The 20,196-nt window shown below is 40.8% G+C and overlaps 1 protein-coding gene across 2 annotated transcripts; it reads right to left on the bottom strand.

The window, feature by feature from the left end:
* Nucleotides 1-4,724: 4,724 nt before the first annotated feature.
* Nucleotides 4,725-20,094, bottom strand: LOC131221581 (cysteine-rich receptor-like protein kinase 10). 2 transcript variants are annotated; one of them, XM_058216864.1, is made up of 7 exons: nt 19,225-20,094; nt 7,813-7,932; nt 7,293-7,486; nt 6,688-6,898; nt 5,607-5,844; nt 5,182-5,332; nt 4,725-5,107 (listed from the first exon to the last, which is right to left on the bottom strand). In XM_058216864.1, exons 1-7 carry the CDS (start codon nt 20,009-20,011, stop codon nt 4,799-4,801), a joined length of 2,010 nt encoding a protein of 669 aa, XP_058072847.1. In that variant the 5' UTR covers nt 20,012-20,094; the 3' UTR covers nt 4,725-4,798. The 2 variants fall into 2 exon arrangements, with proteins under 2 accessions (XP_058072847.1, XP_058072848.1); XM_058216865.1 differs by lacking the exon at nt 7,813-7,932.
* Nucleotides 20,095-20,196: the final 102 nt, after the last annotated feature.

Genomic DNA, 20,196 nt, shown 5'->3' with positions numbered 1-20,196 from the left:
CATGCAGAGGATGTGGTGACTGGGGCAGAACATGAGCTTTTGGTCTCTAGGTCTAAGCATGATTGTGAGTTGGATCAAGCTAAAGCACATTTGGCTACGATGCAGCTTCAAGAGAAAATTTTCTGGATGTAGAAAGCGAGAAACATGTGGAGTGAGAAGAGGGAGATCGTAACACATGTTATTATTGTTATTATTTTTTTTCATGAATCTCAGAAAAAGGCAGCAAAGGTCCGTGGTGCAAAGAATCAAAATGGAACCCAATGATATTCTAAAACCTCATGATGCCATTGCAGCAAAGTCCATGAGGTACTTTAACCATCTCTTCACCTTGGAAGGTACTCAGATGATGGCTAATATTCTTGATTGCATTCCTAGGCTGGTGTCAAAGCAGATGAATGATGTTTTGATGAGCAACCCCCTTATTGATGAGGGAAAGAAGCAGCCTTCTCTATCATAAAGGATAGTGCGCTGGGCCAGATGGTTTTTCTAGGATTTAAAAAAAAAAAAAAAAAAAAAAAAAAAAAAAAAAAAGCCCTGTTATAGGACATTGTTGGTGACGATATTTGTGAAATAGAGTGTGAATTCTTTGAGGGAGGAATCATCCCTAGATCCTTTTAATGTATTCTTATGTCTGGTACCCAATAGATCCAATCCTGAATTCTTAAGGGATTTCAGGCCTATCAGTGCCTACAATCAGTTAGATTGGAACTTCATTCTTATGCTTCTAGACAAGTTTGACTTTGCAGAGGAATGAGTAGCTACGGTAGAAAGATGCTAGAATAATAACTGGTTCTAGGTTATAGTTAATGATAGGGCTTCAGGCTTCTTTGAATCATCCAGAGAGTTGTGTTAAGGAGACCCGGTTTCGAAAGCATCTTTACTATATTGGCGGAGGTTCTAAGTAAGGGAGTGAAAAATATCATGCTAAGGGGACAATGTCCGCCCTTTTAGTTGCCACGTGCATCCCTATGATTTCTCATCTTTTTATTTTTATTTTTTATTTTTATTTTCAGACGACACTATTACCTTCATCAATGGAAGGCAATCCTTAGTTAGGAGATTGAAGAAGTTCCTAGGCAGTTGCGACAAGGTGTTAGGCCAGAAAATAAATGAAGGTAGGAGTTGCTTCATCATGTCAAGGAAGGAATCCAGTTCGTGGGGTTCTAACTGTAAAGAAGGTTTCAAGCTTTTAATAAAGCATCATTTACCTTTTCATATTTAGGGGTCTCAGTTTCAAGTTGAAAGATTCGTGCCTACCAGATGCTTTTCCTAATAAAAAAGGAGATGAGAACGATAGAGGTTTGGAAGGCAAAGCTTTAATCCCCGGTGGGGAGAATTACTCTAATCAAACATGTCCTGGCAAGCTATCCTATACATATCATGGCTGCCTTTGACATCCTGATTTCCGCTTGTAAAAAAAAAATGGAAGCATTATTCTTTGATTTTTTCTTGGGTGAGTTGAAGAATCAGAAAAACAGACTCCCTACTAATGGCGTACTGGTAGACTCACAAGAGTTTCAACATTAAGGTCATGGGTTCGAGTACCCATTATGGTGTGTGTGGGTATGAGGGTATGTGCGTAAATAAATAAATAAAAAGGGTTGAAACTAGCTTTCCTTTTTCGGAAGGGGGGTTACAAATTAGGAGGCTTGAGGAGGTTATGCTAAGCTTGTTTATTAAAATGTGTTGGAATCTGTTGTTGGAAAATTCCTTATGAGAAAGGTTCATTGGGTTGAAGTACTGGTCTAAAATTATTCGAACTTAGGGGAGCTCACGTAGTGGGGCTCAAGCATATGAAAAGAGTTAGCTAGGAAACTCCCAATGACCATCCACAACTCGACAAGGATGATTGGCTGTGGAATTATTTTTAGGACACAGAACTAGACAGGTGCTGGAATTCTAGCTGGAAAGGTAAATGTTTGCATCCTGGAGCATCTGAGTCATGCAAAAGTTGTGGATTTCTGGAGGCAAGAGGGGCTGTGGGATTTTTTTTCTGTAGAGGATGTATTGCCTACTGAGATGATTCTTCAAATCTGGAGGATAAATTTTATAATTGTGGATAGGGGAGATAGGTTGATTTGGGCCCTGGAAGCAGTAGGGAAATTTTCCATTAAAGCAGTGTGGGAGTTAGTGCTTGCTAAACGAGCAAAATTGTCTTGGTGCCATTGGGTTCAGAATAAATTCGTGCCCTGAAACTTGCAGTATTTGTTTGGAAAATCATGAACAAGGAAGTTCCAGTTGATGTAAGAGTTCGGCAGGTTGGACATCATCTTGCATCCAGATGCGTCTGTTGTGTCGACATTAGATCATGGTCCTAATGAAGCAGATTCTGCTGTCAGGACTGGTGTAGGAGGAATTTATATATCCAGGACAAACTGTTGCATCCAGGGATTTCTTGGTCAAGTACAAGGTCTCTACCTTCGTCCCAAGGCTGGTCTCGTGGGCTCATTGCTGCAAGATCAAGTGATCCTCTGTTGTCAGCAGAAGAGGGCCCGGCCAATCCTGGCTAGTCTCTACTGAATGGATCTATGAGGAGGGGCGATCAGCAACTGGATCTTGAAATGGAGAATCAGGACAAAGGTAACATCAGATTTGGGGTCCATGTTATTAGTCGGGATTTGCTCTCTGTTGGGATGATCACATCCATGAATGGCTGCTGCTCAAGCAGGAATGGCAGGATGTTGATCTGTTGTTGAGGCATTTTGATAAATTGTCTCTGCAGGGCAGTAATCACTGGCCTGAAGAGGAGCTTCCTTCCAGAGCCGTTAGACCAGAGTTGAGGAGGAGAGTTGATATCACATCCAATGTCCAGTTGCTTCATGGTGAACTTCTGCCGTCTGATAATTTGAATTTGACCAACCACCAGGGGCTGTCAGCTCTTGGAAAATCAATTTCTTATTATGATTTTGCAGATCTATTCTGCAAAGGTAAGCTTCCATCTTAGCTTTGGGCCCATTTTAGCCGTCTTTCTTATATGCATGTTGAACCAAATCAATCCATTCAACATCATATTGAGCACTGGTGCTGTCGGGCAAGGGACTCTTCAAAATTCAAGTTGCTTCGTGGGATGGTTCCAATCTTCATTGTATACAAACTATAGATTGGGAGAAATGCCCAGAAATTTGACGAAAGCATGGCTGAAGGAGGTTGGCCGCTGCATACAAGGATTGATAATAGTGTGTTGATTGAAAAGGTGGGCCTTCAAGCCTTTGGCCTCCGAAAAGGTGAAAGAAGGGCATGCACAATTGGAGTGATTAAGTGGATTCAACCTGTACTGGGCTGGCTCAAATTAAATGTGGATGGTTCCTCCCTTGGCAATCCTTGTGAGGGGAGAGGGTCTGTGTTTGTAGAGACCACTTGGGTAAGGTCTTATTTACTTTCCACCATGCTTATGGGTCGGTATCCAACACAGTGGCAGAGGCTTAGTATTGTTGGATGGGTTGAAGATTTGTATTAATTAGGTCTGACTAATGTTATAGCAGAATCAGACTCTATAAACATTACGGTTGCCTTTGGCAACCCGCTTGCTACCATTCCTTGGAAAATTTGGTATAGGGTAGGCAAAATCACTCATGAGTGCATGAATCTGAATCTCAAAATGTCTCATACTCCAAAAGAAGGCAATGTAGTAGCAGATGGCCTGGGTAGGCTAGGGACTAATGGGAGTGAAGACAGATTGTTTACAGGGAAAACAGAACTTCCGTGTGAAATCCGGGGCCTGGTTTCTTTGGATAATTCGGGGCTAGGGATGATAAGGAAGAACGGTTTCTCTAAACCTGGGCCAGGGTATCAGATAAGACTGTTTGGTTGCCTGGTCTGTTTGAGTCCTTTGCTGTTTGGGTCTGACTAGTTAGGACAATTTTATTTTTTTTTGGGGCCTTGTATTTAGTTTGTATAGTGCTATTATTGGTTATTTTGGAGGCAAGGCCCAATCCTTTTTTGTGGGTGCCTACTCTGTGTATGTAGCCTTTCTTATCAGCAAAGTTACAGGTGGTGTGGTCCCACCTTTCTCCAGCAACAATAACAACAAAAAAGATAGGCCATGATATATGATATGGAATTTTGACAAATCAACGAGGTTATAGGTGGTGTGATCCCACCTTTCTAAAAAATTAATAATATTAATAATAATGAGAGAGATGTTGCCTCTTAGGAAACACTGTGCATTTCATTCACGCATATAAACACCATTGCCTCAACATGAACTACTTAGATCTTGCATATGAGGAGTGACATCATGTTGAAATTTACACAACAAGACTATGAAGATGAATGTCTTGGCATCAAAGGGGATAATGGGTGGTGGCCTAGAGAAGTATGTAAAGAGGAGAAACAAAAACTTACTTTGCATTCCATGGAAGAGTGAACATGTATGCACATGTGTTTATTGATGGGTTAAACCCTATATAGGATGCTATCCAAACTCAAGACAAACTAGGATATGACAACCCATTAAGCAGCTCATGTTCTAACTAAGATATGTAGACCTGATGTCCAAGTCAGCTAATTACTCGCTAACCAGATACTAGCCAAACTAAACATGGAAGCAAACGAGACTAAACGGACCTGGAAAATGATTCTCAACAAATAGGATCTTGAAATATATATTAAAACTTCAATTAACATAATCCCCAAATGTTTCAAGTCCATCAAGCATCTATGTATCGATAAAAGATGGGAACTTACATGGAGAAGGCATCATTACAAATATACATGGTAAGCCAAGGTTGAACAATGGCCCGCAGAGATCACATCCCAACCCAATAGAGCATGAGACTGACTGATCAGATAGGCCCACTCATCTGGGTTGGAAAGTAGAGATAGTTACCTCATTCATAGAGACCATTTTGGCTCTTCCTGAAGATTGATCTGATTCAATGACCACTCTTGAGACAAAAAATCCTGGTTGTGTAGGTTGTGGAAGATCCATAGATTCGCTTCCAAGCATGAGAACGACCAAGGACATGGTCGGCCTATCTGCCGCATCTTGTTGAACACATAGTAGCCCAATGTGGATCCATCTCAACACTTCACTTGTCTTACATGTCTGGGCTAACAAAGGATCAATCAACTTCATAGTTCTTCCATCACACCATAATTCCCATGCCTGTAATATCACATTTCATGTAAGAATATGAGACTAAGAAGGGGTGTTTTAATTCGAGTTACTGAGAAACATACATAAGTCAGGAGGCTCTGAGCATGGTTAGGAAGATGGTGACCATTGTTCCTTTTTCCGCTTACAATCTCTAGCAGTAAAACTCCAAAGCTGTAGACATCAGATTTCACCGAAAATCGCCCTCCCATTGCATACTCTGGTGCCATGTAGCCACTGTTGGCAATGACCATGGTGGAAGATGCATTAGAAACAGTGTCTAAAAAAATGAGAAATTCCTAAGGACTGTGGGCTGGCAGACGTGCAATATCATCAGGTGGTTCCAATGTCTAAATGTCCTGTCCAAGAAATCAGAACCAGTCCAATGATTTGGTGTGTGATCAACATTATTAATTAACGATTTCATTAGTAATCATGGAATGATGAGTCTGATTATGAGAAGGAAAGTGTGATATGTATTGCCAAAGTAGAACATTGCATGCCTACTTACTATGTTCCGACAACTCTGTTGGTATTGACCTGACTTTGATTTCCTCCCAAAAAGCGTGCCATTCCAAAGTCGGAAATCTTTGGGTTCATCTCATGGTCCAACAAAACATTGCTAGCTTTTAAATTCCTGTGAATGATTCTGAGTCTTGAGTCTTCGTGGAGATAAACAAGGCCCTTTGCAATTCCACCTATAATATTATGACACCTTTCCCAGCCTAATTGAGGTCGCTTGATTGGATCTGAAAATAACATGCATATTGAGTTGGATCATATTCTACTCATTGATTTTAATCAAACTATGTGATATACTATTACATAATGCTTGTGAGAGTTTTGTGCTGTCAAGCCCAAATAAAATATTAGGGTTGCCCAAGTTGGCAGTTCATTCGAACTTCTGCCGTAACTTTTATCATGAATGTTGATAGTAACAGGATTTGTGTAGCTGATCATAATTAGTTGGGATAAGGCTTATATGATGATGAGTTGGATCATGGTTAGGTTGGTTAGAACTCATATTCAATTAAATTTACACTGCGTATCATAAGGTGTGTTCGATTGCACTAAATATCATGATATTTCATGATTGTTGTAACTAACACAATTAGTAGGGTTAAGGAAATTTCACAACAGGGTTGGAGTTAATTTATTTATTTAAAGGCCAATGATCCATTGTAGGCCGGGCTACATGATTGTTCCCCGACACACCCCCCCCCCCCCTCCAAAAAAAAAAAGTTTGGGGCATATATACTATTTAGTTCTATTTACAATAGAAATGGAGATTGGCCGGTGCAACTAATTACTAATTTAGATGATCTTAACCACTTACCTATGTTTTCCTTTTGACATTATGATCCAATAGTATGTTTGTTTGTTAATTGGCTGTTATGGTGACTGAGCTTCTAAAGAGTAGTCATATTGGGCTGACAATTTGGGTCCCATTTCACATGTTACCAGCTTTGCCGTTTAGGTTTGTTTATAGTGCTTGTGGGCACCTACAACCACATAGCCATGCATACATGTAACTTACACGTGTATTTGTGTGGTGAAATTCAAAATTTGAAGAAGAAAGAAAGGATTCATACTAAAGAGGAAGACATCCAAGCTAGTGTTTGGCATGTATTCATAGATGAGCAGTTTCTCTCCTTTCTCTATACAGCAATACAAGAGCCTCACAAGGTTCCTATGTTGGAGTTTGGCAATCAATGTGACTTCATTCTTGAATTCCTTCGGACCTTGCCCTGAACTTCTTGAAAGCCTTTTAACTGCAATTTCCTTCCCATTAGATAGCATTCCCTGAAATGATTTTCCATGCAATGGTTAATTAGAAAATTCATGTAGCCTATTCAGTTTAGGACTTATTCAACTACTCCAAGAAAAGATGTGTTTGGATGCCAGAGCAAATCGAACTTCAAACATTCAGTTGATTCGAGATGACCTCACCAAATTAATGAGTTTTCTCAGTAATTGTAATGAGGATGTAGCCATTATATTGCAATTACATAGATGTTAGTACAACCTAGAGTCTGCGTCCTTGTTATGCTCAACAAATTAAGGCTGTGTTGGTTGCACTCATGATATTTGGTGCAATCAAACGCAGCCTAAAACTTTCCTCATTCCATTTTCATAGAATAAAAACGTCTAATTGGTTCGATTGTGAATCCAAATACATTCATACAAGTGCCTTTACCTTATATACAGGGCCAAATCCACCTTCTCCGAGCTTATTTTCATCAGAGAAGTTGTTCGTAGCAGCTTGTATTGTAACCAAGTCAATCAACGGCAGATCTTGTGTTTCCTCACCATTCATGCTTGAGTCCATGAGTTCCAAGCCAACCGGAGGCCCTGAATAATTTAATAGTGCATGGTGCCGCTTCTCTTTCACTGATTTAGAAATGAGAAAACATGAAATTAGTCATTGGCATTTCTGTTTCAGCCTAAAATTTAGACCCTGCCCTCGTCTAGGGCCTGAACTTCGGATCATTTGTGGAAAATGGAAGATGTACATTCCTAGATTCATGCTGAAGCCAGGACTTGGGAAATATCTTCTGGTCTAGGCATGACATACTTATTATTTCTTTTTCTGGCATAAAAAGCAGTTCAAAGCCCAATCCACAGGCCTAAAAATAAAATCCAACCCTGGACCATGGTGGGCTTCACCCAAGAGCCCAATGGTCTGGCCCAGCCTTTTTTTGTTCTTTTTTCCCAACCTTTTGGCGACCTCTTCCTTCGCCGTCGGTAGCAGCAAACATAACAACTGAATAGAGCCAACACCAGAACCGATGCTACACTAGTGAAGATTATAATCTTTGATTGGTTCCCTCCATGCCCTGTCAGAAAAGCAAAACATTTCTGATTTCAACTGCAATACACATTGTTAGGTCAGTGTTTCAATGTACATTGTGGACATAGGAAAAAAAAAAAAAAAGATAAGTTCCAACTTACAGGATAAGGTGATTGATTGCCTTCTTAAGACCAGAAAAAGGTGGTTTTTTGTATTTTTTTGTATTTATTTATTTTTAATTTCTGATATTTTAATCTTGTTTAATTTAGTTTGAGAAATGCTCCAATGCTCCAAGACTAAGTTAATAGCGTTCCTAGTTGCATCTGTCACTTGGACAGTCCAATTGATCGACAAAGTCCATAATTCATTTTATGAGCTACAATGCAAGAAATAACACTGATTGGATTATTAGGAAAAAAAAAAAAAACAACACTGATTGGATTATCAAATCCATCTTTGATTTTGTCCTTGTTTTTGTTGCCATCTTTTGCTGAGCCGTTGATGGGATAGTTAGGATTATTTGAACATTTTGACACTTGAGAAAAATAAGCAATCTATAATGGTTGGGCTGCAAAGATAAGGCTAATGATGGTGTAAAGGATTTGTGTAATCGACCCCAATTACTTTAGGATTGGACCTATTTTTGTGTAAATGATTTGGACTGTCCAAATTTAGGGATAATTATCAGATAGGTATGATTATTAGTCAGATTAATGCGATAGGACCTGTATGGTAGCCCATAGAACCTGTGTTGGACTTAATGTACAGTCTAGATCAAGCGATAGGATAGTGTCCAAATGAAACTAGGAGCATTATAACATATAGTGCTCCAGGAGAATTCGAGTATTTCTCATTTATTTATTTATTTTTTTGTCTCATTTATTTATTTATTTATTTATTTATTGCTGATTTCCCTAAATACATGGAGTTCTAAATGTTGAAGCCATTAATTTCTTTGTAAACCATGGTGCTGAGGTGTGGAGTTTTTTTTTTTTTTTTTCACACGCACCCGACACACACACCATGCATGCCGTAGTGGAATTTCACCACCCATGGGTCTCAAACCCAAGACCTCGTGTTGAAACTCCTCAGAGTCTACCACCGAGGCAAGGACCTCATGTCGAGGTGTGGAGTTGACTATTGTGGGACCATGTGAAACGATAAAATAAGCATAATTTTTGGGAAAATACTCTAATTCTCTCGGACCATTATAAGTTACAATGCACCTAGTTTTATTGGGACACTTTTTTCTTTTTTTTTAATTCGAAATAACTTGATTGATAATATATATATATATATATATATATATATATATATATATATATATATATAAAACAAACAAAAAAAAAATTTACAACTTTTTAAATAAGGAACTCAAACCTAGGACGGAGTTTTACACTTAGACTACAACTCAAACACCCTAAAAATATCCACTTACTGTAAATAATAAACTTTTTTTTTTTCAAAAAAGAAAACTTCATTAAATCAATAGGAAATAGGCAACAATGTACATCTTGGGGTGGCCCAACAAGAAAAGGGGGTGGTCCACCTATCGTATTCAACCACTGTACAACAAAATCACTAAAATGGAAAACACTGGACTCAGGATCTGGAGGGGTAAGCAATGGTTCGAATCGAACCAAAACCGACCTTATCAAGAAAGACGAGACCCTTAGTTTGTCTGGGTAGAGAGTCAAAATGGTCATGACATTTTTTCACCTGAGTCTCGCTTCCCACCTTCACCAAGCTATCCGCTGGACCATTCCCTTCACAAAGAATGTGTTGGAATGTGAATGTGCCGGATATCCTCAAGTTGTTAATTCTATCTACCCAAGGTTTCCAGAACCACGGGCATCTTGACTCACTAACAAGAATGTCAATTACCAGTTTTGAGTCCGATTTTACAATTATCCTTTTGATCCCTTTAAGAAGACATAACTCTAAACCATCAAAGATTGCACATAATTCTGCACTATTATTGGTACCGAACCCATAACCGGCAGAGAAACCGAAGATGAAGGAGCTATCTTCCTTTCTACAGATACCCCCTCCTCCTGAGAAACTTGGGTTTCCCCTAGCGGATCCATCGACATTTAGTTTCACCCATCCTGGAGTGGGATGTTTCCATTTAACCAGAATAGAATCTGACCTGTTACGCCTGGGCGTGGGGAAGGAGGAGATGACTCTATTAGAATAGGCATATGAAAGCTGCACCTGGAAGTTTTGGATCGTCTGGGTGGCCCACCATTTTATCCGACCTATGGACCTACGGCCGTCCATTAACTTATCTTGGTAAGAAGCTTCATTTCTCGCTTTCCACAACTCCTAGAGAATCAGCAGAGGGAGAGACGATCTGATTTTTTGAGAAGCAGCTCCCAGCACAGACGCATTTCTCCACTGATTGATTTTACCGAGCACCGAAAGTTGAGGGACCGAAGAGACTCCACAAAGCCCCTTGAAATGGACCCAGATTTGGACCGCTTGTTGACCCATTAAAAATAGGTGGTTGATTGATTCCGTGTCTGGAACAGAGTTATTTTCTTGAGGGCAACAATGGCATTTTAAGAGAAGAGCAATTCCTTTAGCTTGAACTCTACTATCCTCAGGAATGGCATTATGCAGAAGACGCCAGATGAATATAGTTACCTTTGGAGGAATTTTGTCTAACCAGATCCATTTTCCCCACATTAGCTGAGGTTGATATCCCCTAATGAGCTTCCAAGCAGACCTGAGGGTGAATTCCCCTGATGGGTCATGAGGCCAGACACATTCCACCAGTTCTTCTGTGATGACGAATCCCCTGACGAAGATTACATCAATGATCTCTTGAGGCAGAAATTCAAAAATCCTAGATGGGAGTAACGGGCCTGACTTCCCTTGCAAATGTTTCAGTTGCAACTGTTGCAGATCCTGAGGGATATAGCTTGAAGCGAGATATTGCAGCGACCCCAGACCGGTCCAATTATCTGTCAAAATGTTTGCTTCTACGCGACCCACTGTCTAATGAGAGTTATCTTGTATTGAATGTAGAAAACACCTGATTCGATTCTACATTGGGGATGAATTGTGTTGCCTGACCGTTACCGTCCCATTTATCAGATCACTGGAGTGTATGGATTGCATCAGTTGCACCCACGGTCCTCTGTTTTTACCGTTCTTCACATTCCACGCAAGTTTCATTCGAAGTGCATGCAGCACCTCTTTTATATTACGGATTCCTAGCCCTCCCTCCGCTTTAGGCTTGGTCACTTTCTGCCACGCAATCCAATGGAGTTTCTTTTTCCCTTCAGCCCATCCCAAAAAAAACAGCAAACTTGCTAGTTAAATTGTGAATTACCTGCGCTGGGACATGCATAGCTGCCATAATATGAATCAGATAGCTACCTAGAACATGTCAAATCAGAGTCGCTCGACCTGCTTAAGTTATGTGTCTGGCTGCCCACCCAGAGATTTTGTTGCTGATCTTTTCCTAAAGAGCTTGAAAATCCTAGGATTTGATTCTCCCTCTAGTCAGGGGCGCCCCCAAATATCGCAAATTGCCCCTCACTTGGCCGAAACCTAACACTGCCTTTGTATTTCTGATTTTTGCTGCTGTCCATTTAGCAGGACCAATAAAAACACTCTTACTGGAATTGATTTTTTAACCTGTGGCCGCTTGGAAAAATCGTAGGAAGTCCCTCATTGAGGAGAGCGAAGATTTACTTGCGTTGAGGAAGATCAACATGTCATCCACATACAACAGATGTGAGAAAGAAGGGCTACCTTGAGGGAATTTGAAAGGGATGCAGCGACCTTCTTCAAAAAGGGACTTTAAATTGACTGAAAATGCTTCCATTTCTATGATGAAGAGAGCCAGGGAGAGGGGGTCTCCCTGTCGGAGACCTCTAGAGGATTGGAAGAATCCCGTAGCTTCTCCGTTGATGAGGAAGGAAAACCAATTGTTTGCCCAACAGGCTTCCAGGAGCTTCACACTCTTATCATTGAATCCAAATTTCAGTAAGGACTGTTTTAGGTAAGACCAAATTACCCTGTCATATGCCTTTTCGAGATCGATCTTAAGGATAAGACTTCCCCCTTGGTTTTCCTGTTTAGTTCTCACATCGTTTTCTGTGCAAATGTGATGTTTTCGGCAATATACCTCCCTTAGACGAATGCTCCTTATTCCTGCGAAATGAGTTTAAGCAAAATATAGCTGAGACGGTTAGCAAGGAGTTTTGCTAGAATTTTATACACAACATTACACAGGCTAATTAGCCTAAAATCAGAGAACTTGGATGTTGAGGGGGACTTAGGGATCATGCAGATAAGAGTGGTTTTGAAAGCTCGAGGAAAAGGTTCCCCTAAAAAGAACACTTGAGCGACTTCGAGGACATCGTCAGCAATGATACTCCAGCAACTATTGAAAAAAGCAGCTGAAAAATTGTCCAGCCCCACGGCACCATCAATAGGGATAGACTTGATAGCAGACAAGAGCTCCTCCTTCGTGGGAGGACTTAGGAGAGAGTCATTATCATGCTGATGTAGCCGACGCGGGAGGTTATGGACAAAGGCAGCTAAGAAAGATACTTCCTCCTCCTGAAACAGGCCTTGGAAAAAGTTCACCGCTGCCAACTTGATTTCATCCATGTTGGATATAGTTGTTCCATCCTCTAATGTGATGGATTGAATAGTCGATCGTCTAATCTTTTCAGTCGTCGACGCATAGAAAAAGGCCATGTTCTTATCACCCTCCTCTAGCTAAGAGTTCCTTGCTTTTTGTTTCCAAAAAATCTCCTCCATATACTCCAAACGTTCAAGCTTATATTTTAAGTCTAGACTTTGATTGATGAACTCTTCGGAGTTGTCCTCCTACATCCTGTTGTCAAGGATGTCTAGGTCCTCTTCGGCTTTTTTGATATGCTGGAAATTGTTTTCGAACTACTCTTTGTTCCAAAATTTCAGCAGTTGTTTCGTCTTTCTCATTTTAAAAAATATATTTGTGAAGGGATCAGCATCACAGACTCCTTCCCAAGACTTCGAGATCACCGACTGAAACGTCTCATGAAGAGTCCACATTCTAAGGAAGCGAAAAGGTTTCGGCTTAGACAGAAATTGAGAAGACAGATGCAGTTGCAAAGGAGCATGGTCTGACTTGTTTCTGGGGAGGTGTTCCACCCGGAAACAGGGAAAGGTGGTGGCGCACGAGCTGTTGATAAGGACTCTATCGAGTCTGACCCAAACTTGAGCATTGCCTTCTCAATTATTACACCAGGTGAAACGGTTTCCATCATAACCCGCATCCATGAGACCAGTAGATTGGCATCAGCAAATTCGGACATGGAAGAGTTGTCAGGGGGCCGGATACCCCTTCTTTCCTCACTTTGAGTCACAGCATTAAAATCTCCAGCTATTGCCCATGCTCCTTGAATAAGAGAACTTAGGGAACAAAGGTCAATCCACAAACTTCTACCTTGCATCTTACTGCATCGAGCATAAATAATTGAGAGAGTAATCGGTTGTGCAAGTGGCATTATGGTTGCTTCAAAGGTTATCATTTGGTTAGAGATAGAAATGATGGAAATATTCAGCTGGTTCTCATAGAAAATCCATATTTGACCTCCCATATCAGAGTTAGAGAGAGAGGAATGGAACCCAATCTTTAGTCCCATTGCCACTCTCCTGTTGTCCCCGAGCAACGGTTCGATGATTGCTACTAACTGAGGATTGAACTTTTTCACTAGCTTCTTGAGCACACGAGTCATGGGAGCGTTTCCTACCCCGCGCTTAATCCAAATTATGGCGTTATCCATCAGTAACACATCCAGTGTTCACTGCCCGTCTCTTTAGCTTTCGGAGCCTGCTGTAGCAAACAGTAATGGTTTGGTTATCTGCTGTTGTTCTGATCGATGATTTTCTAATTTTGTGCTGAGCTGTTAAGGGGAGCTTTTTTTACGAGTGTTTCTGAACTTGTTGCTATCTAGTTGGATCGACTTCCTCTGAAGCTGTTGACAGGGAGGGGTTATTTGGACTTACTTGGTGGAAGTAAGGAGATAAATCGACTAAGATATCACCCATATCTTCAGTCATCCTTGCGCTGATTTCATTTCACCATCGTCTGAGCTCTTGCAACGTAATTCCCAAATCAATAGTTGGAGAATTAGACAAATCACTTGGTTCTCTCTGCACTAGATACAAGGGAGAAGCCTCGTCCATTCTGGTACTGGGATGGTGGGCACTCTCGTCAGGTGATTGATGGGTAGCACCAAGTTTCTGTAATTGATTGGGAGAAGGGGTAACGGTCTTGTCCTGGTTGGGGGTGCACCGCGGTTGTTGCGAGTCTGTCTTTAGTTGCGGCTCAGTATCAGGCATGGCATGGATATCTGTAGGAACAGGGGTTGGGGGTGGGGGATGGTCTAAACTTGTTAGGAGTAAAGCCTCCAAATTAGGCAGTTGGGAATGGTTGATATCAGAAGCTTCTTCAATGGCAAGGGGTGTAATTATTTGTGGGGTTAGGTCTGGACTAGGAGAAATAGTTTTGACTCTACAGGTTCTACAAATGTATTGGACGGGTTGAGGTACCAACATTAGCTGAGGTTTGGAAGTGTGAGCATCTGTAGGATCAGGAAATTCCATGAGAGGGATGGGAATTGGGGAGGAATGGATATCTTGCGAAGGGATGGCATTTGAAGAGTGCCCAAAATTTGGGGTGGATATTAGGGTGGGTGGTCGAGGGTTGGGGGGTGTAATTATAAGGGTGGAGGGTAGGGTGGATAGAACTGCTGGAGAATCTATTGGGTTCAAGGTAGGTTGGGCATTTTGACAAGCAGGTGAAGGGGATTTTGGGGAGGGCTAATGTTGGGTATGAAAGGTTTGAAGAACCCAGTCTTTGGTGGAACTGAGATAGGGAGGGTTACTTAGGTGGGGATGCAGGTGAGAGGATGAGAGTTTATGATCTTCCAGAAATCCAAAAACAGGGTAAATGACCCCTTCCATGTTCAGTTGCCTGGAGAGATGAATATTGTGCTAGCTGGAGAGTTTTATCCCAACTCTGGCAAAACTTAGGAAAATGCCATGGATAGACATAGGATCAATTTCCAGGATCTCTCCAAAGCTCTTGGCGATGTCTAATATCACATTAAGGTGCCAAGCATGCAGGGGGATTCTAATCAAATGGATCCAGGTACCTTGAAGAAGGCCAGCTGCTGCCGGAGCCCACTGCTTAACATTTTGAAGCTTCATTTGAAAATGCAGATCGTGGTCGGAGGCGAATAGTTCCAAGTCCTCACGCGATTGGAATTTGATAAGGAGCTATGTGGGGGAGAGCCTTGAGAAATCTACCTGCAGGCTGCCAATGTCCGATTTTCGGAAGACATCTCTAAGGTGAAGAATCGAAGTTGTGTCGTCTTTAGCTGTTGCCGTTAGAGCATATGATAAGGAGCATCTGAGCTGTTTCACTAGTTGATCGTCTGCCCGAAAGTTGAACCTCAGCCGCGATTACTGATCTGTGCATTACGAATGAGTTGGCTTCGGAAGGGTAGGGTTGCTTCGGACCGCATGGGAGAAGGATCTTATCTGCGAGGAGGCTAAAGGACCCGAAGGTTCGAATCGGTGAGGATGCCGATGTAGTGGTGGCCAATCGTTTTGGAGAGGAGGGTTTATATGGGACGGTTGGGGGAGCGGTTTTTGTTGAGGTTGTTCTGTTTTCTTGGAATCAATAGGATGCTGTAGTTGGGGTGATTTGCCTGCAGAGCTCTTCGCCCAGGTGACAGTAACCACTCTACCGTCAATACGTCGACTATTCAGGCAATTAATTGCATTTTGCGCTGCCTGTTCATATCGAAATCAGATGAAGGCAAATCCTCTGGCTCGGTTTAGGGCTTTGTTCCAGGGGAGGAAGACATCCACCAGTTTTCCATAGCGGCTAAAGATGCGATGCACGTCTTCTGAGATGGTGTCGAAAGCGAGGTTGGTGGCGAAAACGGTGAAGGAGGGGCGAGATCTAGGGTTTCGTTGGGCGATCGACACCCAAGGAGATTTCAAACCTTGATCCAGCTCACGCTCTCTTGTAGTAAACTTTATTGGGACGCTTTAACAATCCAGTCCACTGATCTAATTTGAATTTTATTTTTTCTCAAAAAAAAATGGTATTAAATGGTTAGGAATATATATTAGTGGGATGAGCTCTACATCTTGCATGAGTTTTGGTTCTTTCGAGCATTTGAGTAGTCTTTTATATCAGCTTAACATTATTCACACGTGTTGATGTGATAAAGTCCCTTGATATACATTGATACACCACACTCTGACAGCTTAAGCTTTTAGAGTAAATGGTTGTTTGACATGGTATCAGAGCAGAAGGTCATATGTTCGAATCTTGAGAGTAGCAAATATGCCTCGCTAATATATTATTCTCCCACAGGGGGTTAGGAAAATCAAGTCCGGCTCAGGGACTGGGAAATTAAGCCCGGCCTATTTATGGTGTGAGTGTCTCTCCACCTTCGTCAATATGTTCCCGTGTGGAGTTCCCACCCCGCACACCACACTCTGATAGCTTAAGCTTTTAGAGTAAATGGCTGTTTGACAACACGAAATTAGTTTTTATTTTTATTTTTCTCATAATTCTTAAAAGAAATGGTACGAAATTGTTAGGGATACATGTTAGTGAGTTGACTTCTATAGATTGTATGAATTTCAACTATTTTGGGGGTATTTTAGTGATCCTAAATCGGCCCAGCACTATTCATCTATATCTAATTTGTAATTTTACTCAAATTTTTTGAGAAAAAAAATAATATTTTAGAGAGTTAGAGAGATGCATTACTGTGATGAGTTCCACATGTTGCATGAATTTTGGGATGTCTTGGATAATTTAAATGGTCATAAAATACCATTCTAGTATTCATCCAAATTAAATTATTGTTATTATTTTTTTCAAATTTCTTATAGTGACATAATTGATAAGTAATGTTTTTGTATTCATGTTTTTTATTTGATATCACTTTATCGCTTTAACTTCACTTCATGCTACATGGACTGGTATCATGTCGACTCATGCTACATGGACTGGTATCATGTCGACTTATACGGCTGTGATGGTACTGTAGTAAAATGACAATATATGGGAAATTGTACTATGAGGTCAACCTCGTGGGAACTTCCCATGAGGTCCAGCTGTGTGGGCCCCACCGTGATGTGCATCAAACATCAATCCCATCAGTCTGATGCACCATTCCTTGGTGGGCCACAGGCTTAAAAATCAAGTCAATCCATGACTTGGGTGGGCCACACCACATACAATAGTGGGGAGGGTTTACCCTCCCATTAAAACATTCACAATCATTTATTGGGCCAATCGAGATGTGGTTCACAAATCCAAACCATCCATTGTGTGTGCCCCACTTGGAAGAGTGGTCAAACCAAGTTTGAGCCGCATCAAAAGCTCATGCGGGCTCCACCAAGTACTTTTATATGTTTTATGCATGTCTTTGCATTGTTTTAGATGGTATGGATTGGTCCACCTGAGTTTGGTATACTGTTGATTTTTGGCATATCCCATAACCTAAAAGGGACCCATCAAATGCACCGTGTTGATGCTACTTCCCATGAGGTTGACCTTATAGTACCATGTCTCTCTCTCTCTCTCTCTCTCTCTATATATATATATATATATATATATATATATATGATACCACTGACACAATATAAATAAGAAAACATGAGATAGCATGAGCATGAATCTATATATATGTAGCAGAACGCTCACCTGCGAACCAGTTCGCAAGGACTACCTATGAACTTTTTTGAGAACTCATCATATCTGATGATTCTCGAAAATCTGAACGGTCCACATGAAGCAGAACCTCATGAAAGCTACTGGAACCAATTTTTACTTTGAACCAAAACTTCAGTGGGCCATAAAAATGCAAACAGTTTCTTCCCTTGATTTGAATTTCTCTTTACCATGGCCCACCAAAATCTTAGATCAGGGTGAAAATTTACCCCCTAAGGTTTCATGGGATTCTGCATCTTATGGATCGTTTGGATTCAACACCCATGACACATGTGCAAAGGTACGCACGTGCGTAGGTGCGTAGGAGAGCATGCCTCTATATATATATATATATATATATATATATATATATATATATATATATATATATATATATATATATATATATATATATATATATATATACACACACACACACACACATGAATTTCTAGTTTAAGCCTCTTAAGTTATGATTATCAAACAACCTACAACATTATTCTTACCAATCAATGACTCATTACACTATTACAAACATGTTTAAAACCAAAAACTAGAAACATATTTTGAATACTCTTATCTTTTTAATATATATATATATATATATAAATTTAAAAAATTATCATTATGGGCTTTAACGTTTGTTACGACCTGTAACGGAACAGATGCATGGCCCGCCTTTATCGTTATTAAATATTTTAATTCCACGTGGATTAGTTCAATTCAGTTGTCTCCTGTAATTAAGGTGAACTCACTTGGATCCCACATAAATTTACATCAGACCGTGTCAAATGACTTGATTACTTAGAAAATCGTTCCTAAGCATCACTCGGTAGTGGACCAACAAGGCTCGTTGATCAAGTGGTCTGCGATCAAACAGTTGTTATTTTCTACACGTTGCACAAATAAGTCACACATACCAGATGCACATATTCTATATCTAAGCCGTCCATCTCTTTTTCCAAATCATTTTAGAGGATGAGCCCAAAATTAACTTGATTTAAATCTCAGGTGGACCACACCATAGGAATCAGTGGTGACTAACCATTAAAAACTTCTTGTGGGACCCAAGTTTTGGAGAAGGCTGATATTTATATTTTCCTCTTCATCCAGGTCTTTGTGATCTTATCAACAGGTTGGATGGCAAATAAACATTACAAAGGGCTTATATGGATTTGGATCTTATCAATCCAAGCGAAATTCAACCTCAAGAGGACTTATCATATAGGAAGCTGAATACTAAACCTCAGGAGGAATTATCCTATCAGGAAACTGAATACTCAACCTCAAGTCCTACTTTTGGGTGCAACTCTTGAACAGACATTTCTACACAAAATCAATCTTTTCCTCCACTAAATGAAAATCAATCCAATTGGTTTTCATTGAGTGGGCTTTTATAGATTTGGAGAAAAAGACAAAACAAAAAACATTCAGGATGCAGGCAACAAAACGACCCTCGATATTCTATCCCGAACCAGGGTGTCGGCTGAAAACAACTATCTTACAGGGCGTCCAAACGAGCCCTAATGCAACTCGACTCGAACCCAAAGGGTTCGGACCAATTGTCAACATTTGCAAAATCATGCTTACCGGAGGGAGCATCAGTTGTTGACGAAGGAGGACGACGAAAGGCGGACGGTGCAGCAGCATAAAAAGGGAACACCTCATACCTCATAGCACAACTCGCCCCTAAAATAACAGCCCCGTCATTTCCGTAGCAGCACACCGGAATCTCGGAAATAGCCGCTTCTAGGCATGTGTTGCAGTCACTTCTTGATAAATCAGGGGTGCACGCCATAATCGCATATATCTTCTGAGATGCTGAAAAATTAGCTTCTCCCATCACCAACATCCGAACAGAAGGACTAAATGCGGCCTTTGAAGAAAGATTTTTCAATAGACCATTCAGTGTCTGGTTAAATCGTCGTGGGTCTGATATATTCTGCTGTCTCCGCATTAATGCTAACGAATTGATTGATGGATCATACACGGATTGGAAGTTACGGTCTGAGTAACGCAACATACAGAGATCATACCATATGACTGCTTCTCTCCTATTGGGACACTTCTGTTTGATATCTTGAGTAGCCTGGTTAACGCAGGCATTGCAGGTGTCAAAAGAAACATCCCCTCTACAAAAGAAGAGGCCGAAGACGGTGTTGGGATTTCCACCCCTCTCAGTGTAAAAGAAGGTGGAAAAATGAGCGTTGAAAGTTAGAATTGGGAGGAGGGCATTGAGATTAGTTTCGAAGGTTGTATTAGGAGTGTAATCAGCTACTGAGCAGTTAGAGTAGTAGAACTCATTGTAGAACTGCTCTGCTTGAGAGAGGGAACTGAAGAGAAAAAGAAGAAAGAAGGATAGTTGGAAAATATGCATCTCTTCTTCCTTGGTTGGTATGGAAAGGGAAGATAATATGAAACCTCGTTCTGAAACTTGTATAAATTTCCCATGATCTCGTCTGCAGTCCTTATCACACCATAGGGCCGCACATGAAGAGATGATTTGACTAGAGCACTCCATCTTTCTTGCAGTGGATGGCCGACAATTCATAGCTGATGGTG

The sequence above is a fragment of the Magnolia sinica genome, chromosome 12 (assembly GCF_029962835.1).
Source record: "Magnolia sinica isolate HGM2019 chromosome 12, MsV1, whole genome shotgun sequence".
Classification (NCBI taxonomy): domain Eukaryota; kingdom Viridiplantae; phylum Streptophyta; class Magnoliopsida; order Magnoliales; family Magnoliaceae; genus Magnolia; species Magnolia sinica.
The sequence above is the reverse complement of the archived record's forward strand: the minus strand, read 5'-3'. Positions and strand labels throughout refer to the sequence as shown.